The 16790-nt window shown below is 45.6% G+C and overlaps 1 protein-coding gene across 2 annotated transcripts in view; it reads right to left on the reverse strand.

Annotated features, from left to right (window-relative positions):
• The window catches only part of CPEB3 (cytoplasmic polyadenylation element binding protein 3), a gene marked incomplete in the record, with an annotated part of 190369 nt that overhangs the window by 62035 nt on the left and 111544 nt on the right, over positions 1-16790 (reverse strand). For both annotated transcript variants that reach the window (XM_027771496.1, XM_027771495.1), the window contains 1 exon segment: positions 366-484. In XM_027771496.1, the coding sequence (XP_027627297.1) occupies positions 366-484 (119 nt within the window).

Here is a 16790-nt window from a genome sequence, read left to right on the forward strand (position 1 = left end):
AGGAACGACCGTGATTGTCTCTTTAAAAGACATTACTCCTGTCCTTGATCTGAAACAGTGACAGAAACCAGCTTCTAAAACCACTAAGAGCATTATTTACATCGATTCAGAGTTTCTGAATAGGAATTAGCTTAAATGAGCTGTAAGTGGAAGACAAGGGAACATGTGTCTACACAGTCACAAAGGGAGAAACGAAACCCTGACTAGGTGTGAGCGGCCCATCGCCGACAGCCCAGCTCTCCTGCAGAGCAAGGTCAACCTGGTAAGAGGGCCCTTATTAACTGGGATCCCATCCCCAGGAGGAGATCGGCTATTCCAACCGCCCGCATGCTCTGGAAAAGCCACAGTGGCTGCATGTTGCTCACCGGTTTGTCCTTGATGGTGGGGCTTGACACGCACAGGTACAGTTTCCCATCTTCTTCTAGGCAGGCATCTATCAAAGCTTGTACGGAGCTCTCCTCCTGGAACAGCAGAAAGGCGTAGCCTTGGGGAGAACAGAAACAAAAGGGCAGGGGGGAACATCAGTAAATTACATTCCGAGTACCATTTAAAAAACTGTCTGTTGCTTCCTTTTGGCCAATTCTTACGAAAATCTAAGAAGTTCGAGTAGGACACTGAGACCCTCATGGGCCAGGCCCTGTGTTAGGTGTGCACAGGTGTGGTTTAGTTCTCACTGTTACTCGTGGGAGCAAGTTCAGAACGTGTCTGTGGGATTCCCACTGGGTAGCTCTGGTCACCTTTAATGAGGACAGTGAAACGCGCCATCAGCCTGAGTCGGAACTACAACACTGGCCAGGTTATCACCCGCATCCCCTGCCCTCTCATTTCCACCCAGCTCTAGGCCTCACACGCACAGGAATGAACCTTGAAAATATCATGCTAAGTGAGGGAAGCTAGACACAAACTCGTATTTCCAGAATAGGCAAATCTATTAAAACACAAAAACTAAGTAGTGGGTGCTTGGGACTTGGTGGGAAGGGCTGGAGAGAGCAGGCACAGGATTCCTTTTGGGGATGATAAAAATGTTCTGAAACTGATTGTGGCGAGGGCCATACAGTTCCGTGAACGTGCTGGAAACCACGGAACTGGGCATTTTAAGTTAGTGAACTATGCGGTATGTAACGTATCTCGACAAACCTGTTTTTTTAAAAAACTTAGCAATAAGTTGTTGCGCTTCTGTGTGTTACTTCTGATGGCGAAGCTCTGTTTCTCTAAGGGTCACTCTCCTAGCAGAGCTTACGGTCTAGAAAGGTGGACACTAACTGCGGGATTTCCTCAGACACAGCCAGTGAGCTTCGGATCAGTTTAGCAAGAGGTACTGGGGCGACTGTCCGCAGCGGGACACCATCTGTGAGGCCTTGAAATGAGTAAGAACAGGTTCCTGCCGTCAGGAGACTTCATGTGGTAGAAGAAACAGACACTGAGACAACTAACTGCTGTCTACAAGGCTCAGGGAGGTACTGGGGACGGGAAGTGCCACGGCAGCCCAGGAACAAGGCTCAGCGAAGACTTCATCGAGGACGGCGGACGTTCACGTGCCATGGCTGGCACTTGCTGCCACACGGGCCCCCACAACGCAGCTGGGCAGGGGCTCATCGTGTGTTAGGCCAAACCTGCGCACTCAGTATCAGCCCTCTGCAAGTGCTAGTTTGCTAAACCTGTCAGCTGTCAGCTCCAATCCCAGCCCTGCTGCTGACCCCGAAGGAAAGCACTGCCAACTCTGCCTTCCTCTGGTGCACTGGAAACCAGCATGATGGGGAGAAGACCCCCAGCTACAGAAGAACAGATATTTAATTCATAATCCACTGGAGCCACTCCCCTTACACCAGAGTGGCCACGGCAACAGGCAGAGCCACTGCGTAGAGGAAGGCACCACGTATGTGGGTGGGCTTGGAGTTGCCAGTGGGGCTGCCTAGGGGTTGGGAACCATGGCTATTTTCTGGGATTTGCTCTCAGACTAAATAGGTCAGAGAATCAGGAGGTAGTTAGCAGAAAAAATAAAACTAACTGCAATACTAGAAAAGATAACTGTTTTTTAAAAAAGAAATTTTTGAAATAGGGCTTGTGTGCTTGCTGGATAGAGAGACAGAAAGCAAGGAATGACCCCTCAGAGGGATGGCCATGCTGCAATCCCCTTCTCCCGTATCCTCTTGGGTTTTGGACATACACGCACACGTACATGTGCCCGGCATGAGTTTCAGGCCTCCGGGTCCAGGATTCGATCCCAGTCAACCATGTGGGAGTTCAGCATAACCATTACACTATTTGTTGGTCCCAAAAAGATACTTTCTTTATGAATTTTCTCTTTTGCAAACAGTATTGCGTGAGACCAAGTCACAGGGAATCTATTAACAATTCAGTGATTTCTTTTAATGCAATAACATTTCTTATACTGGCTAAAGAGAACATTGGAGGTGAGTGAGGTTAAAAAATGCAAATATCACAAAGAGGAGGAGCTTTCTGTAGGTTCTCTCAAAACTTTAGCCTGACCAGGTTAAATACTTTAAAAGTAAAGCTCTTCCACATGGTTCTTATGCTGATAAGAACCATAACAGACATCTTGCGCTTGGAGAGCAGCTTCTCTGTGTCACAGAATGCATATCGGAAAGGCCTGGCACGGCCAGCAGGTGGTGCGGTGGTGAAGGCAGCTGGATCCCACAAGGCCGACTCCTGTTTTGAGTCCTGAACTGGTGACTTGAAAAACATTTGTGTGTGCCCAAAATCCCAAGAGGAGAATGGAGGAGAAAGGACTGCAGTGTGGCCCTATTTCCAGGAAGTGATTACTCACTTCCCTCCCTCTCTCTCCCCCTCTCTCTCCAGCAAGCACACATACCCTCTAGCAAATTTAGAAATAATAGTAACAACAAAGGCCTGGTGGTAGGCATGTTCCGTGAGCTGGGGCTTGCTCTAACTTCGTTTCTGGAAGGCCTCCAGGCTGACTGCACCTTGTCCCCTGTCACTGTCCACCTCTGCAATCTTCCACATCCAATCCAGTTCTGAGTTGACCTTGACCGTCAGGGGAGAGAGAACGGCTCCCTGTAGCAGCCGAGTAGCAGCCACAGCACGCAGATTTTCACTTAGGCCTTTCTCACAGCAGAAAGGTCTGCACCGGCAGTAGACAAAGTAAGCCAACTGGCGCTCACATGTAAGAGCCTGCTGCAAGTGTATTACCACACGGAGAAAGGGCAACGAGCAGCTTCTCCCATCCCAGGACCCATAATAGTTCAGCAACGTCTTCAGGATGGCCCTTTCACGACATCACCCTTACTCCGAGGTCAGCACGTGGCCCCTCTCTGTAATGACAGTATTCTCTTAGCGCTACATGAGGGGCAGCCAGGGGTCTCTTCGACTCCAATTCCTACCTCAGGCCTTCCAACCAAAACAAAAGTCACCAGAAACACCCAGACCACCGATAAAAATGATGTTGATACCTTCACCTGCTAAAACATCATCTGATACCTCAAGGTCAACCAAACCCAGATGATAACAGAAATCAGAAGATTTAACAAAATAAATAAATAATAAGAATAAAAAAACTAAACAGGAAGGAAGAATCTTTTGAACACATTTCCCTTTTGGCCTTGAGAAATTAAGGGTCAAAAGAAACAAAGAAAAAGATCCCTTGAAGAAAAACAAGGTTCCTGTGAGGTGGAAATTAAATCGATGATTTACTGAAAGGTAAATTTCACATGGTGCTATGGCAGGAGTTCACGGCAGACTAGGAGTCAGGAGGTGTGGATCTGGATCCAAGTCTGAGTGTTTATTGGCTGTGTGGTGGTAACAGCTAATTGCTAACATTTATTGAGCAGTTACTACGTACTATGCACTGTTCTAGGTACTTTCTGTGTTGTAACTGATTTCGTCTTCACACACACCCTGTTTACACTATTTTTTAGAGGTTTTTGCCTTAGAGCATGTACGTTCATTGGGGGTGGGGGGGACATGGCTACACCACAATTCCTTTTCCTTCACTCTCTTCCCAGGATCTTGGGCATGCCTGCACACATGCCAGGCGTGATTTTCAAGCCACTGGATCCAGGAACCACACCGGCCATAAGGGAATCCAATGATGTAGCCGTTACGTTATCTGCTGGTCCCTACACTTTTAAATTCTGTTTTACGATAAATGAAATTGCACAAAGTGATTAAGTGACTTATTAGAGGGCACCCAGAAAGTGGTGGAACCGTGCATTTGAATTCTAATGTTTTTGAGTCATGGCTCTTTTCTCTGTGAAATGAAGACAACTAGGTATCTGTCCTGATTAACTTGCTGAGATGTAGGCTGTAAGATAATTCATGTGAAGGTGCTTTGTCATGCAAGTGCTGATTTTTCTTTTATTGAATTTTCAGCTATTTGATATATAAAATTAAAGTTGAGTTGTTACAAATAGTTTCATTATAAACTGGAATTAAAATGAATGATATACACTTTCTACTTTGCATTTGCAAGCATTTGGGGATAAAGGACATAACTTAGATACTACAGAAAGCCCTAGGGCCAACAGCTGGCATGCTGGGTAAGGTGCTGGACTCCCACAGGGCTGAGCATAGGTCAAGTCCTAGACCTGGTGGCTCACTTTCTCATTTCCCTCTCTCTCTTTGTGGTGAGTGCATGTGCCCTATAGCAAAGTAAATAAATAAAATAAAATGAAATTTTAAAAAATTAAAATTATCTATTAAAAAAAAACCCTAATTATAGTTACTTGAGTGTCAGACTCAGTATTATTACAAACAAATGATAATGTTGTTAAGTATCTGTTTTCATATATCATCAACCATTTCCACCAGAACAGAATGGTCAGATGTGGTATTATTTGCCAACTTCAATACATTCCTTAAACAAAAGCCACTCGTGTCTAGGCACAAGCTGGGCCAATGGTCACTCTGATGGCAGACTATTCTTAGTTTGAAAGGTACAGGTAACACCAAGACTTGCCCAAAAATGATCATCTCCCTCTGTCCTCCCTTGCCATCTGAGCCAGTAACAGGTAACTGGATTATAAAACGTCTCCAGTTTCAGACACGGTGAGCTGAGGAGTGTGGGGGCTCCTGAGACATGGCGAGCTGTGGGGGGGCCCTTGTTTCAGAGCCGCTCAGTGGGAGGAGACGTGGACTCTGGAGGGAACCAAGGACTTCTTGGCCACAGGAGCCTGGGCTCCCGGCAGGATGGATGGCAGAAATCCCTTTCCACTGGTGCCAAATAGGTTGAGGGGAGAGGATAGAACAGGGAAGGATTTTTAGATAAGCCTGAACTGACCAATGTAATTTGCTGCAGGAAAAAGAAACAGGAAGGTGGGGGAAGGGACTTAATTAGGATAATTCCATTTTATTTGGCCAAGGTTTTTGAAGGGTAAATTTAATTAAAAGATTTGTTTCTTTTAATACCTAAGAACACATTAAGTATAACAACCTCCAAAATGTTCTTGGCCATCTTTCAAAAAGAAAGCTTTCTGAGTTTTTAAATACATCGTTTTTCATGTTATCATTTTTTATGCTTGATTCCAGTACAATCCACGATCATCACCAGCTTGACTACCATCAGTGCCGGGTTCCAAGTGCTCACTCACAGGGTTCAGGCTGGAATTTAATACAAATGTTACATCTGCTCACTCACTCCATGCCCAGAGTAACTCTACAGAGTAAATACAGTTGTTATTATTATCACTACTTTACAGATGAAGAAACTGAAACTTCGAGAGGCTCAGGGATTTCTCAGATTAAAATCTACAGATTAAATTTGGGATTAAAATCTAGGTCAGTTTCCAGAGCCCTCATTCTTTTCAATTAATTTACAGTGCCTATTTAGAAATGGCAAAGTAAAATGTTCAGTATCTACTTAGAAATGACAAAGTAAAATTTTCAGTATCAGGAAAAAATAAGGACATTCTTTTAAAATGTCCACGTGATAGTGACCATTTAAAATGGTTCTAGTTGGGGTAGCAGGTGGCGTGGTGGTTAAAGACGCTGGACTCCCACATGGCCGACCACAGTTTGAGTCCCAGATCTAGCTGCTTGCTTTCTCACTTTTCCTCTTGCTCTTTCTCTGTCTCTCTCTGGTCAAATTAGAAGAATAATAGTAATAAATGAAGTTAAATAAAGAAAAATTTTATAAAGGGTTCTAGTAGCAATAAGTTGTTGCTTATACTTTAGTTCTATAATTTAAGGCCTATTTAGGTAAAATAGTTCCAAAGTTCACAAAAAAAAGCTATATACATGTTTTTAAAGAATTATTTTCTTATTTAACTTTATTTATTTATTTTACATTGACCAGAAAGGCATAGAGTGAGAATGAGAGAGAGGGAGAGGGAAACTGAGAAAGCAAGCTGCTAGGTCCGCGACTCAAACTGCAGTCAGCCATGTGGGGGTCTCCAGCACTCTTAACCACCACACCACCTGCTGGCCCCATACATGTATTTCTAATTTGCTATAGAGCACATGCACTCACAAGATACACAGAAGAAAGAGAAAGTGAGAAAGCATGGGGAGGCGGCCACACTGCAATCCTTCCTCCTCTATTCTTCTTTCAGGATTTTAGGCAGGCATGCAAGTTCACACACACCTGGTGTGTTTTTAAAGTCGCAGGTTCCAGGACTTGAACCACAAAGTAGGCCGTGTGGGATCCAGCTGCCTTAACCACCGTGTCACCAGCTGGCCCACACTAAAACTAAACTAAAAAGAGCTGAAATGATGAATTTCAAAATAACCAAGGGAGGCTTAGGTTTAGTTTTATTTAGGTCAAACTTTTATAATAAACAAAAGTGCTTGTTGGTTTTCAATGTATTTTCAAATTGTACATTTAATATGGAGCTAAAGAGCAGGTCTCACCAAACCAAATAAGGTTTTAATAAAATGAGTATCACTATCACAGTAATAACCGACTTAGGCAGGGATATTTAATGGATCCTAAAACCACTGGGTGAATTTGTGGGCAGAGAGTAAACAAGATATTTATGCAACCTTTATTTATGTATTCATTTTCTTAAAAAAAAAAAAAAATCTTGCCAAAGGGTGTGTGTGCTTATCAGAAAGAGACAGGAGAGAGAGTGTGTGAGAAAGGACCCTCCTCACGGGGAATGGCCACTCTACAGTCCCTTCTCCTCCATCTCTCCCTCCCTTCGGGACTTTGTGCATACACACACACACGTGCCTGGCATGTTTGACAAGCCACCAAGCCTGGGACCTGAATGGCATAGTTGGCCACGTGCGACTCAGCCGTGTCACCCACCACAGCCTGGCTGGCTCAACCTTTGTTTCTTCCATGAGCAAGAGGACCCTAATGCCGTGATCCACCCCCAGCTGCAGCCGCCTGGATTACAGGCATGCCCGGCGTGCTCAGAGGAAACGTGAACCCACTGCCTTCCCATGGGGCGCAGCCTTGCAAAGCATCACATCTGAGCACTGCACCACTGCTGGCCCCCAGTATTCACACAACCATTTTTTTTTAAAGAATTTTTTTCATTTAACTTTATTATTATTTTAATATTTCCAGAGAGAGACAGAGATAGAGAGAGAGAAAGTGAGAAAGTGAGAAAGCAAGCCTCCAGGTCTGGGACTTGAACCATGGTCAGCCATGTGAGTGTCCAGCGACCTTAAGCACCATGCCACCTGCCAGGCCCACACACCCTTTTTTTTTGTTAAGAGAGAGTTTTGCTATAGGGTACATGCACTTGCTAGAGAAATAGAGAGGCAGAGAGGCAGAAAGTGAGAAATCAACCCCCGGGGGCGGGGGGATGGCCACATTGCAATCCCTTCTCCTCCATTCTCCTCTTGGGAGTTAGGGCATGTATACACACATGCCCAGTGTCAATTTTAAACTGCCAGGTTTGGGACTCAAACCATGGTCAACTAGGCAGAAGTTCAGTGATATAACCATTATGCCATCTGCTGGACCCATTCACACAACCTTAAAGTATGCAGATCAATCAATATTTGCAAAAGGAGAAAAAGTACTCTGACGATGAGGGATCTGGCAGACACCACCTTAACTAGTGATCAAACTGAGCATCAGCAGGACGAGGCAAGACAGTGCCCTGGGCCTCCCATCCTGCGTGCCTCACCAGGCAGGGCATCTCTGTACAGTATTCCTGCCTAGAGGGCTCAGATCGACTCTCATGGTGAGGACGAGTTAGGTAATGCCAAGTTAAGGGACGTTCTACGAAACGACTGGCGTGGGCTTAGCTGTGGTGGCACCGACAGTGGGGGAGCTGCTACATGATGTTGACGTCACACGGGAAGGCTGAGTTTGCATTCTGGGTCTAACTGAATGGCAGGCGCCCGTGATCCTGGCTGGCTGCAGGACGGGCAGGGTGTCTCTCCCTCCATCCCTCTCATCTCTCTCTCTCTCTCCTATGGAAAATAAACTGAAACAAAACAAACAAACAAACAAACAAAAAACACAAAACCTGGCATGGACTCTTCAAATTATATAAAAGACAAAAGCCTAGGGGATAGTCTAAATTAAAGGTGATTGAAGATATATAACAGGGACCAGTAGCTGTAAGGCGCTGTATTCTCATGTGGCTAACTGTGGTTCGACTCCTAGACCCAGCAGCTTGAAACTCATGCTGGGTGCATATGCATGCATGACTGAAATCCCAGGAGAGAACGGAGGAGAAGGCATTACAGCGTGGCATCTCCCTGGGGGGTGATTTCGCGCTTTCTGTCTTCCTGTCTCTCTCTGCCTCTCTGGCAAGCGCACATGTTCTATAGCAAATATATCTCAAAAATAAAGATAGCTAGATACAACTAAATGTAAGGCTAGACTTTGGATCTTGGATTAAAAAAACAAAACAAAACAAAAAACTGGGGACCAGCAGGTGACATGGTAGTTGAGGCACTGGACACTCCCACATGCCCAACCACAGTTTGAGTCCCAGACCTAGTGGCTTGCTTTCACTTTCTATCTCTGGTCAAATTAAAAATAAATGGATGAATAAAGTTAAAGAAATAATGCTCTAAAAAAAAAAAAAAGAAAACAAAGAAACTAACCCAGCATTTCTAAACAACATTACTGCAATAATCTGGATATTCTTATTCTGAGGAGACATAGGCCGAAGTATTTAGGACTGAGGGGTCTTAAAGCCCACCCATTACTCTGAAATTGGTCATTCAAAAATAGAAATAAATATAGACTGAGAGAGCATGTGTGCATACAAATGCCGCAGTGTGCAAATAAATGGTGAATCCAGAAGGTTGCAGAGGTGTTCGCTGCACTCTTACTCTAACTCTTTTGTAGCTCTGAGATTTTTCAAAAAACTTGAGAAAAAAACCTTCAAACTACAAGGTCTTTCTAGAGAAGAAGGCAATATTTGCTCCCACATACAAAGAGGTGAGTGTTTTCTTAGGAGACCCAACAATCGCTCTTAAAATCAACTCAAGTTATTAATGATTTATGTGGTTCAGAAGGAAAGGGCGCATGGCTGGACAGAAAGCACTCTTCTCTCACAAATCCAGGCTCCCTGGTCACTGGTGACCTTGCTAGACACCTGAAGGGCACTTCTCCAGCCAGAGCTGCCGCGGTCAGGCGTTTTCTGGCACAGGCAGTGTGTTCTAAACATTCTCTCTGCCCTTGGCTTTCAGGTCAGAGAACTTACCTGGTCTGCCTCAGGAGACCTGTCTTTGAATTCAGTTCAACAGAACAGAAAATAATGAAGAGGCACAAGGCATGATGTCTGGCACTGACACTACCAAGATGAATAACCAACCCAAGGAAGAACTTTGCCCTGGAAAAACTCGGCCTGTAAATAAATGACTAATAAACAACATAAAAATGCAACGCTGGAGTGTCCCCTACAGAACGCCGGTAGGAAACAAAGCTTTGTCCAAACCTAAGGGAGGCTGCAGAGCAGTGGCTATCTGAGCTGCAGGAGGAATGCTCGTCCAGGAAGTAAGGGCACTCTAAGTTCAGGACAGAGCGGAGGAAAGAGCGTGGAGAGGTCGAAGGTCAGCTCTCAGTGTGAGCAGAGAGCTGGGAGCAGATCACAGGTAAAGCACAGGACTGCGGGTGGTGGATAGGCAGGAAGAGCTAAAGCAGCCTATCAGTGCCCTGCCTGCTGCCTGGAGAGCAGTGTAGGCCTCTGAATCGTGGATTTTAAAACACAAAATCCATATCATTTTATTCATTTTCCCTTATTCATCTTCCTCTTGGATTAGAACATCTTAGGCAAGCAGGTGGCACGGTGGTTAAGGTGACTGGATCCTACATAGTTGACAGCATGGTTCAAGTCCTGGACCTGACAGCTTGAAAAATATGCCAGGTATGTATGTGTGCCCTAAATGAAAGGAGGAGAAAGGACTGTGGCATGGCCACCCGCCCAAGGGTGCTTTCTCACTTACCCCACCCCACCTCTCTGTAAGTGTGTGCATCCTACAGTGGGGTGGGGTGGCGGAGAACATGCTGTCTCTAAGATTCACTGAACACTTTCTATGCCCCAAGCACTGTGGGGAATACTGACATAAGCACATCTTTACTCTCTAGGAGTTTATATTCTGTATGAGAGGCCATGAGGGCCACATACACAGAGAACTCTGATCTAGGAACGATGCATTACGAATCCTAAGAAGCGTTAAAAAAAAAAGAAAGAAAAGAAAAAAGAAAAACCTTTTAGGGGCTACCTCTGTAGCTTAGAGGTTAAGGCAGCCAGATCCCATATGGCTGAATGTGCAGTTCAAGCACTGGATCCAGCAGCTTGAGAAACACACCAGAGGAATCAGGTGGACAGAGAAATCAGGGAAGGTTTTCTATAGGTGGTGGCACAGACGATAGCCCTTAATGGTCTGAGAGAGAAGAAAATATAGAGAGGATCTTCAAAGGGCAGGGACTAACCTAAGTTAAAATGACGAGAGGGCTCTTCTTGCTGATAGGCACTGCCCAGGTCTCTGGATGCCTAAGCACCCACCATGGATTTAGAACAAAACATAGTCTTTAACTATATGTACTACATAGGGCTGAGACTTCTGTTTCTAGCCTGTGTTGTGTTTTCTATTACAAAAGTGACTTTCTCTGTGGGCTTGGCACTTGGCAGGGCTGGTGGTAGTTGGGAATGAACAAGAAAACAGGCTGGCACTTGGCAGGGCTGGTGGTAGTTGGGAATGAACAAGAAAACAGGCTGGCCAAGTAGAGCCACCTCGGAGTTGAAAATTGGCAAACTACGTCCTGTGTTCTTAGTAAAGTCCTGCAGTCCAGGGCAGTGACCTGAGGCGTTTGGGCTCAAAATGTGCTCTATTTATGTAATCGCACATTCCCTATATAAAGAGGCCCTTGTGAAGTCTGCCAATGTGTCAGTTCTCGTCACAGTCAGTTCTAACAAGCACCTGCCCAAGGAAACTGAGAGCACGCTGGGGGCGGGGAGAGAACTGGTCAAACTAGTTGGACAGTTTTATTATTATTGGGCATTGCATTTTCATCAGGAGCAAGGATGCTATTTTTTTAAAAAAAGGTTACTGACTTCCGAGAGAGAGAGAGAGAGAGAGAAAGACCGGCAGCCAGCCAGCCACTTCAGCAAGGTCCCCAAGTGTGATCCACCCCCAGCTTCAGCCAGCCTGGATCACTGGTACATGCCTGTAGGGCTCAGGGAAGCCCCAGGACACGAACCTAGGACCGTTCCCATGTGAGTCCGGTTGCATTACTGCCGTACCATCACTTAGCTCCAAGACACTAGTATTATTTAAAGTCTGAAAAGCCTACGTACTGTACTGATGCTTTCACGCACTGTCTCATGTAACCCTCTTAACAGCCCAACAAGTAGTATTAACTCAGGCAAACAGAGGTTCAGGGGTCACATTACTTGTTCAATGTCATACGGCCAGTAGCTGCCGGCGCCCACGTCTGAGTCCACAAACCTAGCTCCTGGCTGCGCTGCCTCACTCAGAGTCCGACAACTGGTGAATTTTGTTTCAACCATAGCACTCCCCTGCAGCAGGATGAAACTTTAGTCCGGCCCTGCTGGGAAACCGCCTGAGCGCCAACAGCCTGATTCCTCTCCCTGAAGCGTCACACACCTGTGGTCAGCTCTGGACGCTGCTGCGATTCTCTTCGTCACCGTCTATCCTTCGCAGGACCAAGGGGGTCCGTCTATCCTGAAAGACGAGCCAGGGCTCTACTCTCAGCTTTCCAAATTTTTCATCGGACTCTCCCAGCTGGTTTTCTACTCTGAATTCTTTGAACCAACATACCCTCTCCCTGTCTCACGTGCTCGCGGCCTTAGCCCTATCCGATTCCTGTCAGCAAGTCCTGACCTTCTTCTAAAGCATCCTCTCTGCCCTTTCTCTTTCAGTTCCTGAGATCTATTCTCTTCCAAAGAAAGTCCTCAGCAAGAACAGATATGGCTTCTTAACTAAGCAAGCATTTCTCCCTTCCCAGCACTTCTGCCTGGGGACAGTGCGGCCTGTACGGCTGTGACCTTGTACACGACGTCTGTCATTTGGCGGCCGATCCAACTTTGTCCTGTGGCCTGCAGACTCCTGATACAGTTTCCTTTCCGTACGTCCCTCAAACCATAAATGCTCTGAAAGCAAAGGCTAGCTTTACAGTTTATCTTTAATACGATGCTAAGGAGACAGGTATTTCCTAAAACAGTGGAACTGAGAGTATGCTAAGTGTCTAGAAACAAAAATAGATGCTGCTTCATCTGTCAAAACAGGATAAAACAAAACAAAACAAACACGCTTGCTCCCAGGCAGTGCAGTTTCCATGTTTTTACAAGAAAACCTTTCCTGGAAGTGAAAATTTTAAGAGTAAATATTAAAATATAGGTTTTGTAATCTACCAAAGAGCATGAGCATTAAAAGCTAGTTCCTACTTTTTTCCTTTTTTTTAAGGCAGAATGTTACTCAGAGGATTATAAACTGCAAAAGGTTAAATACAGGCTAAAATCCCTAGGCTTCCCAAGTTGACCAATTTATGTAACTCAAAAGGTGGAAAGACTTGGAATCTGGGCCTAAAACAACACTGAGTTATTTCCATTCAAGCTATGCTACAAGGGGGAAGAATGTGAAGTTTGAAAACTTTCCTTTCCAAAACCAGATTTAGACACGCTGAAGAGGAACAGACGCTGCTCTCCAGCCCACGGCCGCTACACGGTGACCTGGTTTTGCCCATTTAGAGTAGAGTCCTTCCTTCTCCCGTAAAGTGTCTCCTTAGCTGGTTGGCTCAAAGTCAACCTAAATCCCTCGTGGCCTGCTTACACCAGCTTCATGGACTGTGTTGGTATTATATAAACTTCCCCAACTGCATGACCTTGGTCACAAGGACCAGCAGGCGAGCCCGCCTGGTCGGCGCAAAGGAAACACCTGATCACCAGCAGAAAGAGTCCACTCAGAAGTCCACACTTTGCAAACTCAAACAGCGGAAGTCATCGGAGCACAGGCCCAGGCCACTCTTGCATTGAGCTGTCTGTTACTATTCCCGCTCACTGAGCTGTGCTCTGGGACCACCGAAGCTAACACCAGCTGCCCAAGGAAGCTGACGATGACACCCTCCTCCACTGCCCTGCCAGCATCACTGACTTCTGAACAGTTTCAGAGCCCTGTGGTCAACCTCCTGCCCAACACCTGCAGCTGGCTGCCGTCCTCACCACTGCCCATGGGGCCTCTGCCAGCAGCGGTAGTGCAGCTGTGCTCCCCCCCAACATCTGCCCAGAGGTGGGAGTACTGAAGTATCAGAAGCTGCTGCTTAGTGCAGAGTCAGGGGTACAGGCTCAGGGTGGAGAGACATTTTTTGGTAGCGTCAGTGACAGTAACTTTGGAGATGGAACATTCTCCCAGAAGGCAATGAGGAAGATCATTCAAACCTGACTACCCTCAAGCCTGTCCAGTTTATCTTTCTAGCTGCTGCATTCACGGTCCGGTGCTCAGAGAAGCACAACTGAACTTTTTTTTATTAAACACGCAAGGATTCTAGGGCCCTAACATCAGGATGACCAATGTCACAGCTATGTGTTATATAATAAATTGATCCATCAGGTCCCCTCTCTCTGGAATTCAGATAGAAATAGGCAAACAGTTGGGGCTGAGCTATGACAATGGCTGGAACATTACAACGAAGAATTTGCTGTTCCTGCTGTTCTAATAATCCCTGCGGCCTGCCGTCCCCTAATACAGCCTCCATGACACCTGGCCCCACCACAGTTTTGTTCTTGGGCTCCCCTCAATGTGTGGTGGCACAAGAGAACCTGTGACCCTTGTAGTCAAAGAACTCAACTACCCAGCAACTCACTCACACCCCCAAACTGTGTGGGCATCAGTGAGGAGGTGGAATCCCACATTAAGTTAGGAAAAACAGGGCAGCCCTGGCCTAAACCACCCCTTTGGAAATACTCCAGCTATGTGCGTGTAACAAACAAAGTACACAGAAAGTACACAAGGGCTATTTCTCTCTCTCTTTTTTAAAGATTTTGTCAAAGGGCATGTGTGCTCTCTGGAAAGAGACAGACAAACAGTGAAAGAGAAAGTGAGAAACCACCCCCCAAGAGGGAATGTTGCAAGATACCTTGTATAGAGCAGTAAACTACATAAAAAATAAAAAGCATTTTGGTCTGGAAAACAGAAGAACAGTATCATTTTGTTTATTTTTGTTTTTTATCGTAGAGCCTGTGCCATTGCCAGAGAGACAGAGAGAGGGAAAGTGAGAAATCACTCCCCAGAGGGGATGGCCTTGCTACAGTCCCTCCTCCACTCTCCTCTTGGAAGTTTGAGCATGTATGCATGTGTGCTTAACATGATTTTCAGTCTCCTGGTCTGGGACTTGACCCATGGTTGGCCATGGGAGTCCAGTGCCTTTTCTCCTATACCACATGCTGGTCTCATAATTTTTTTAGGATATGCTAAGTACTTTAAAGAAAAATAAAATGAAGGCTAAAAAAAAGTAAAGGGAGGTTGAGAGGGTTAGAGAAAAAGAAGGTAGAAGGCTGCTATTTTAGATAAGGAAGTGAGGAAAAGATTTCTCTATGAAGTGACATTTGAGCAGAGAACTAAGGGAACAGGGAGTGCTCATTCCATTCAGAAATCCAGGGGAAGAGGGTTTCAGACAAAAGTAAGGGGCCAGCAAGTGGCCTGGTGGTTGAGGTGCTGGACCTCACATGGCTGACCATGGTTCGAGTCCCAGACCCACACTGGGTGTGTGTGCATGCATGTTCAGGATACTGAGAGGAGAATGGAGGAGAAGGGATTGCAGTGTGGCCAGCCCCCTGGAGGGTGATTTCTTGCTTCCTGTCTCTCTGTCTCTCTGTGTCTCTTGCGCACACACACTGTAGCAAAAATCTCTCTCTCTCAGAAAGTAAGTTAGTTGTAAGGAAGGTCCTGAGAGACCTCGGTTGTCCTGCTCAAGGAACAGCAAAGAAGTCAGAGCAGCCAAGACAGGTAAGGAAGAGAATGACAGACGATGTCGACCAACAGATTTAAGAGACGAGACCGGAGAGGAAAGATGAAAATGCTTCAAGTCCAGCTTCCTACCAGTGTGCTCCCTGGCTTCTGCAGGGGTCCTTCTATGTCAAACACAGACGCAAAAAGAGAAGTTCCCAACTGCAATGTAGCACTTATCTGACTTAGAACTCGCCACAAAAGCCTTGCTGCAGATGTCAAATTAGCATAAACTTCATAAAGAAAATTGCTTTGGGAAGCCATGTGATATCAAATCCGGAATCATTAAGATTCTCATTTCCTTTAAGTCTGGTTAAGTAACCTTCTCCAAATTTGTCCTAAAGAAAATCATCTGAAAGAAACAGCCGATATACAAGAATATATTATCAGAAGCATTATTTCTAACAGCTTAAGTGACCAACAAGAAGGTAAATTAGAGTACACTAGATTAGGCAACCCCTTTGAAAATATGAAAATTATGAGAAATATGAGGGGAAAGGAGGAGGGAAGGTGATACAAAGCTGGATGCATCTCTGCTATTATTATACAAAAAAGGGACCTATATGAATAAAGACTGGCAAGAAACGGAAAAATAATGACAGCTGGTTCCACTGTGGAGGCAGGATTATGCCTATCACTTGTAAAATAACACTTGTTTAGGCCTAGCCAGCATGCACTGGTTGATGCTGCTAGCTGAGGCCACATGGGAGGCCCAGGTTCAATTCCTGGTCCACCCTAAAAGCCTGGCAAGACGGTGTGCACCGATATTCCCAGCTACTCGGGAGGCTGAGGCAGGAAGACCCTATCTAAAAACACACACTTGTCTAATGGACACCTGATGGTACTATTCTGTTTCTACTACCTCATCACAACATGCAGGCCTAGAATTAACGTAACGACAGTTGCAACTGGGACCAGGTATGTGACAAGAGCTCCCCGCTGATCTCGGCTCCATGACGGCCCTTCCAGTACCCCTGCCATCTCGACGGTTCTGCCTATGCACCCCTTGGACTCCATAACCACAGACACACTTCTAGGCCTTTACCCATGTACCTCAGTGCCACATCCTATTTTTTCTTTCCTTTCCTTTTTTTATTTTTTTTGGCTATAGGGCGTGTGTGCTTGCCAGAGAAAGACACAGAGACACACAGTGAGAGATCGCTCTCCAGGGGGATGGCCATGCTGTGATCCTTCTAGATTCTCCTCCCAGGATTTTGGGCATGCAAGCAGTTTTGAGTTTTAAGCCTCCAGGTCCAAGACTTGAACCAGTCGACTACGTGGGAGTCCAGCGATGTAACCATTATGCCATCCATTGGTCCTGTACCATGTCCTATTTTTAAAATTTTATCTATTTATTATTTATTGATTTTTTTTTTTTAATTCACCAGAGAGAGACAGAGAGAGAGAGAGGGAAAGTGAGAAAGCTATCTGTC

Source organism: Tupaia chinensis, unplaced genomic scaffold (genome assembly GCF_000334495.1).
Source record: "Tupaia chinensis unplaced genomic scaffold, TupChi_1.0 Scaffold000217_1, whole genome shotgun sequence".
NCBI lineage: Eukaryota > Metazoa > Chordata > Mammalia > Scandentia > Tupaiidae > Tupaia > Tupaia belangeri.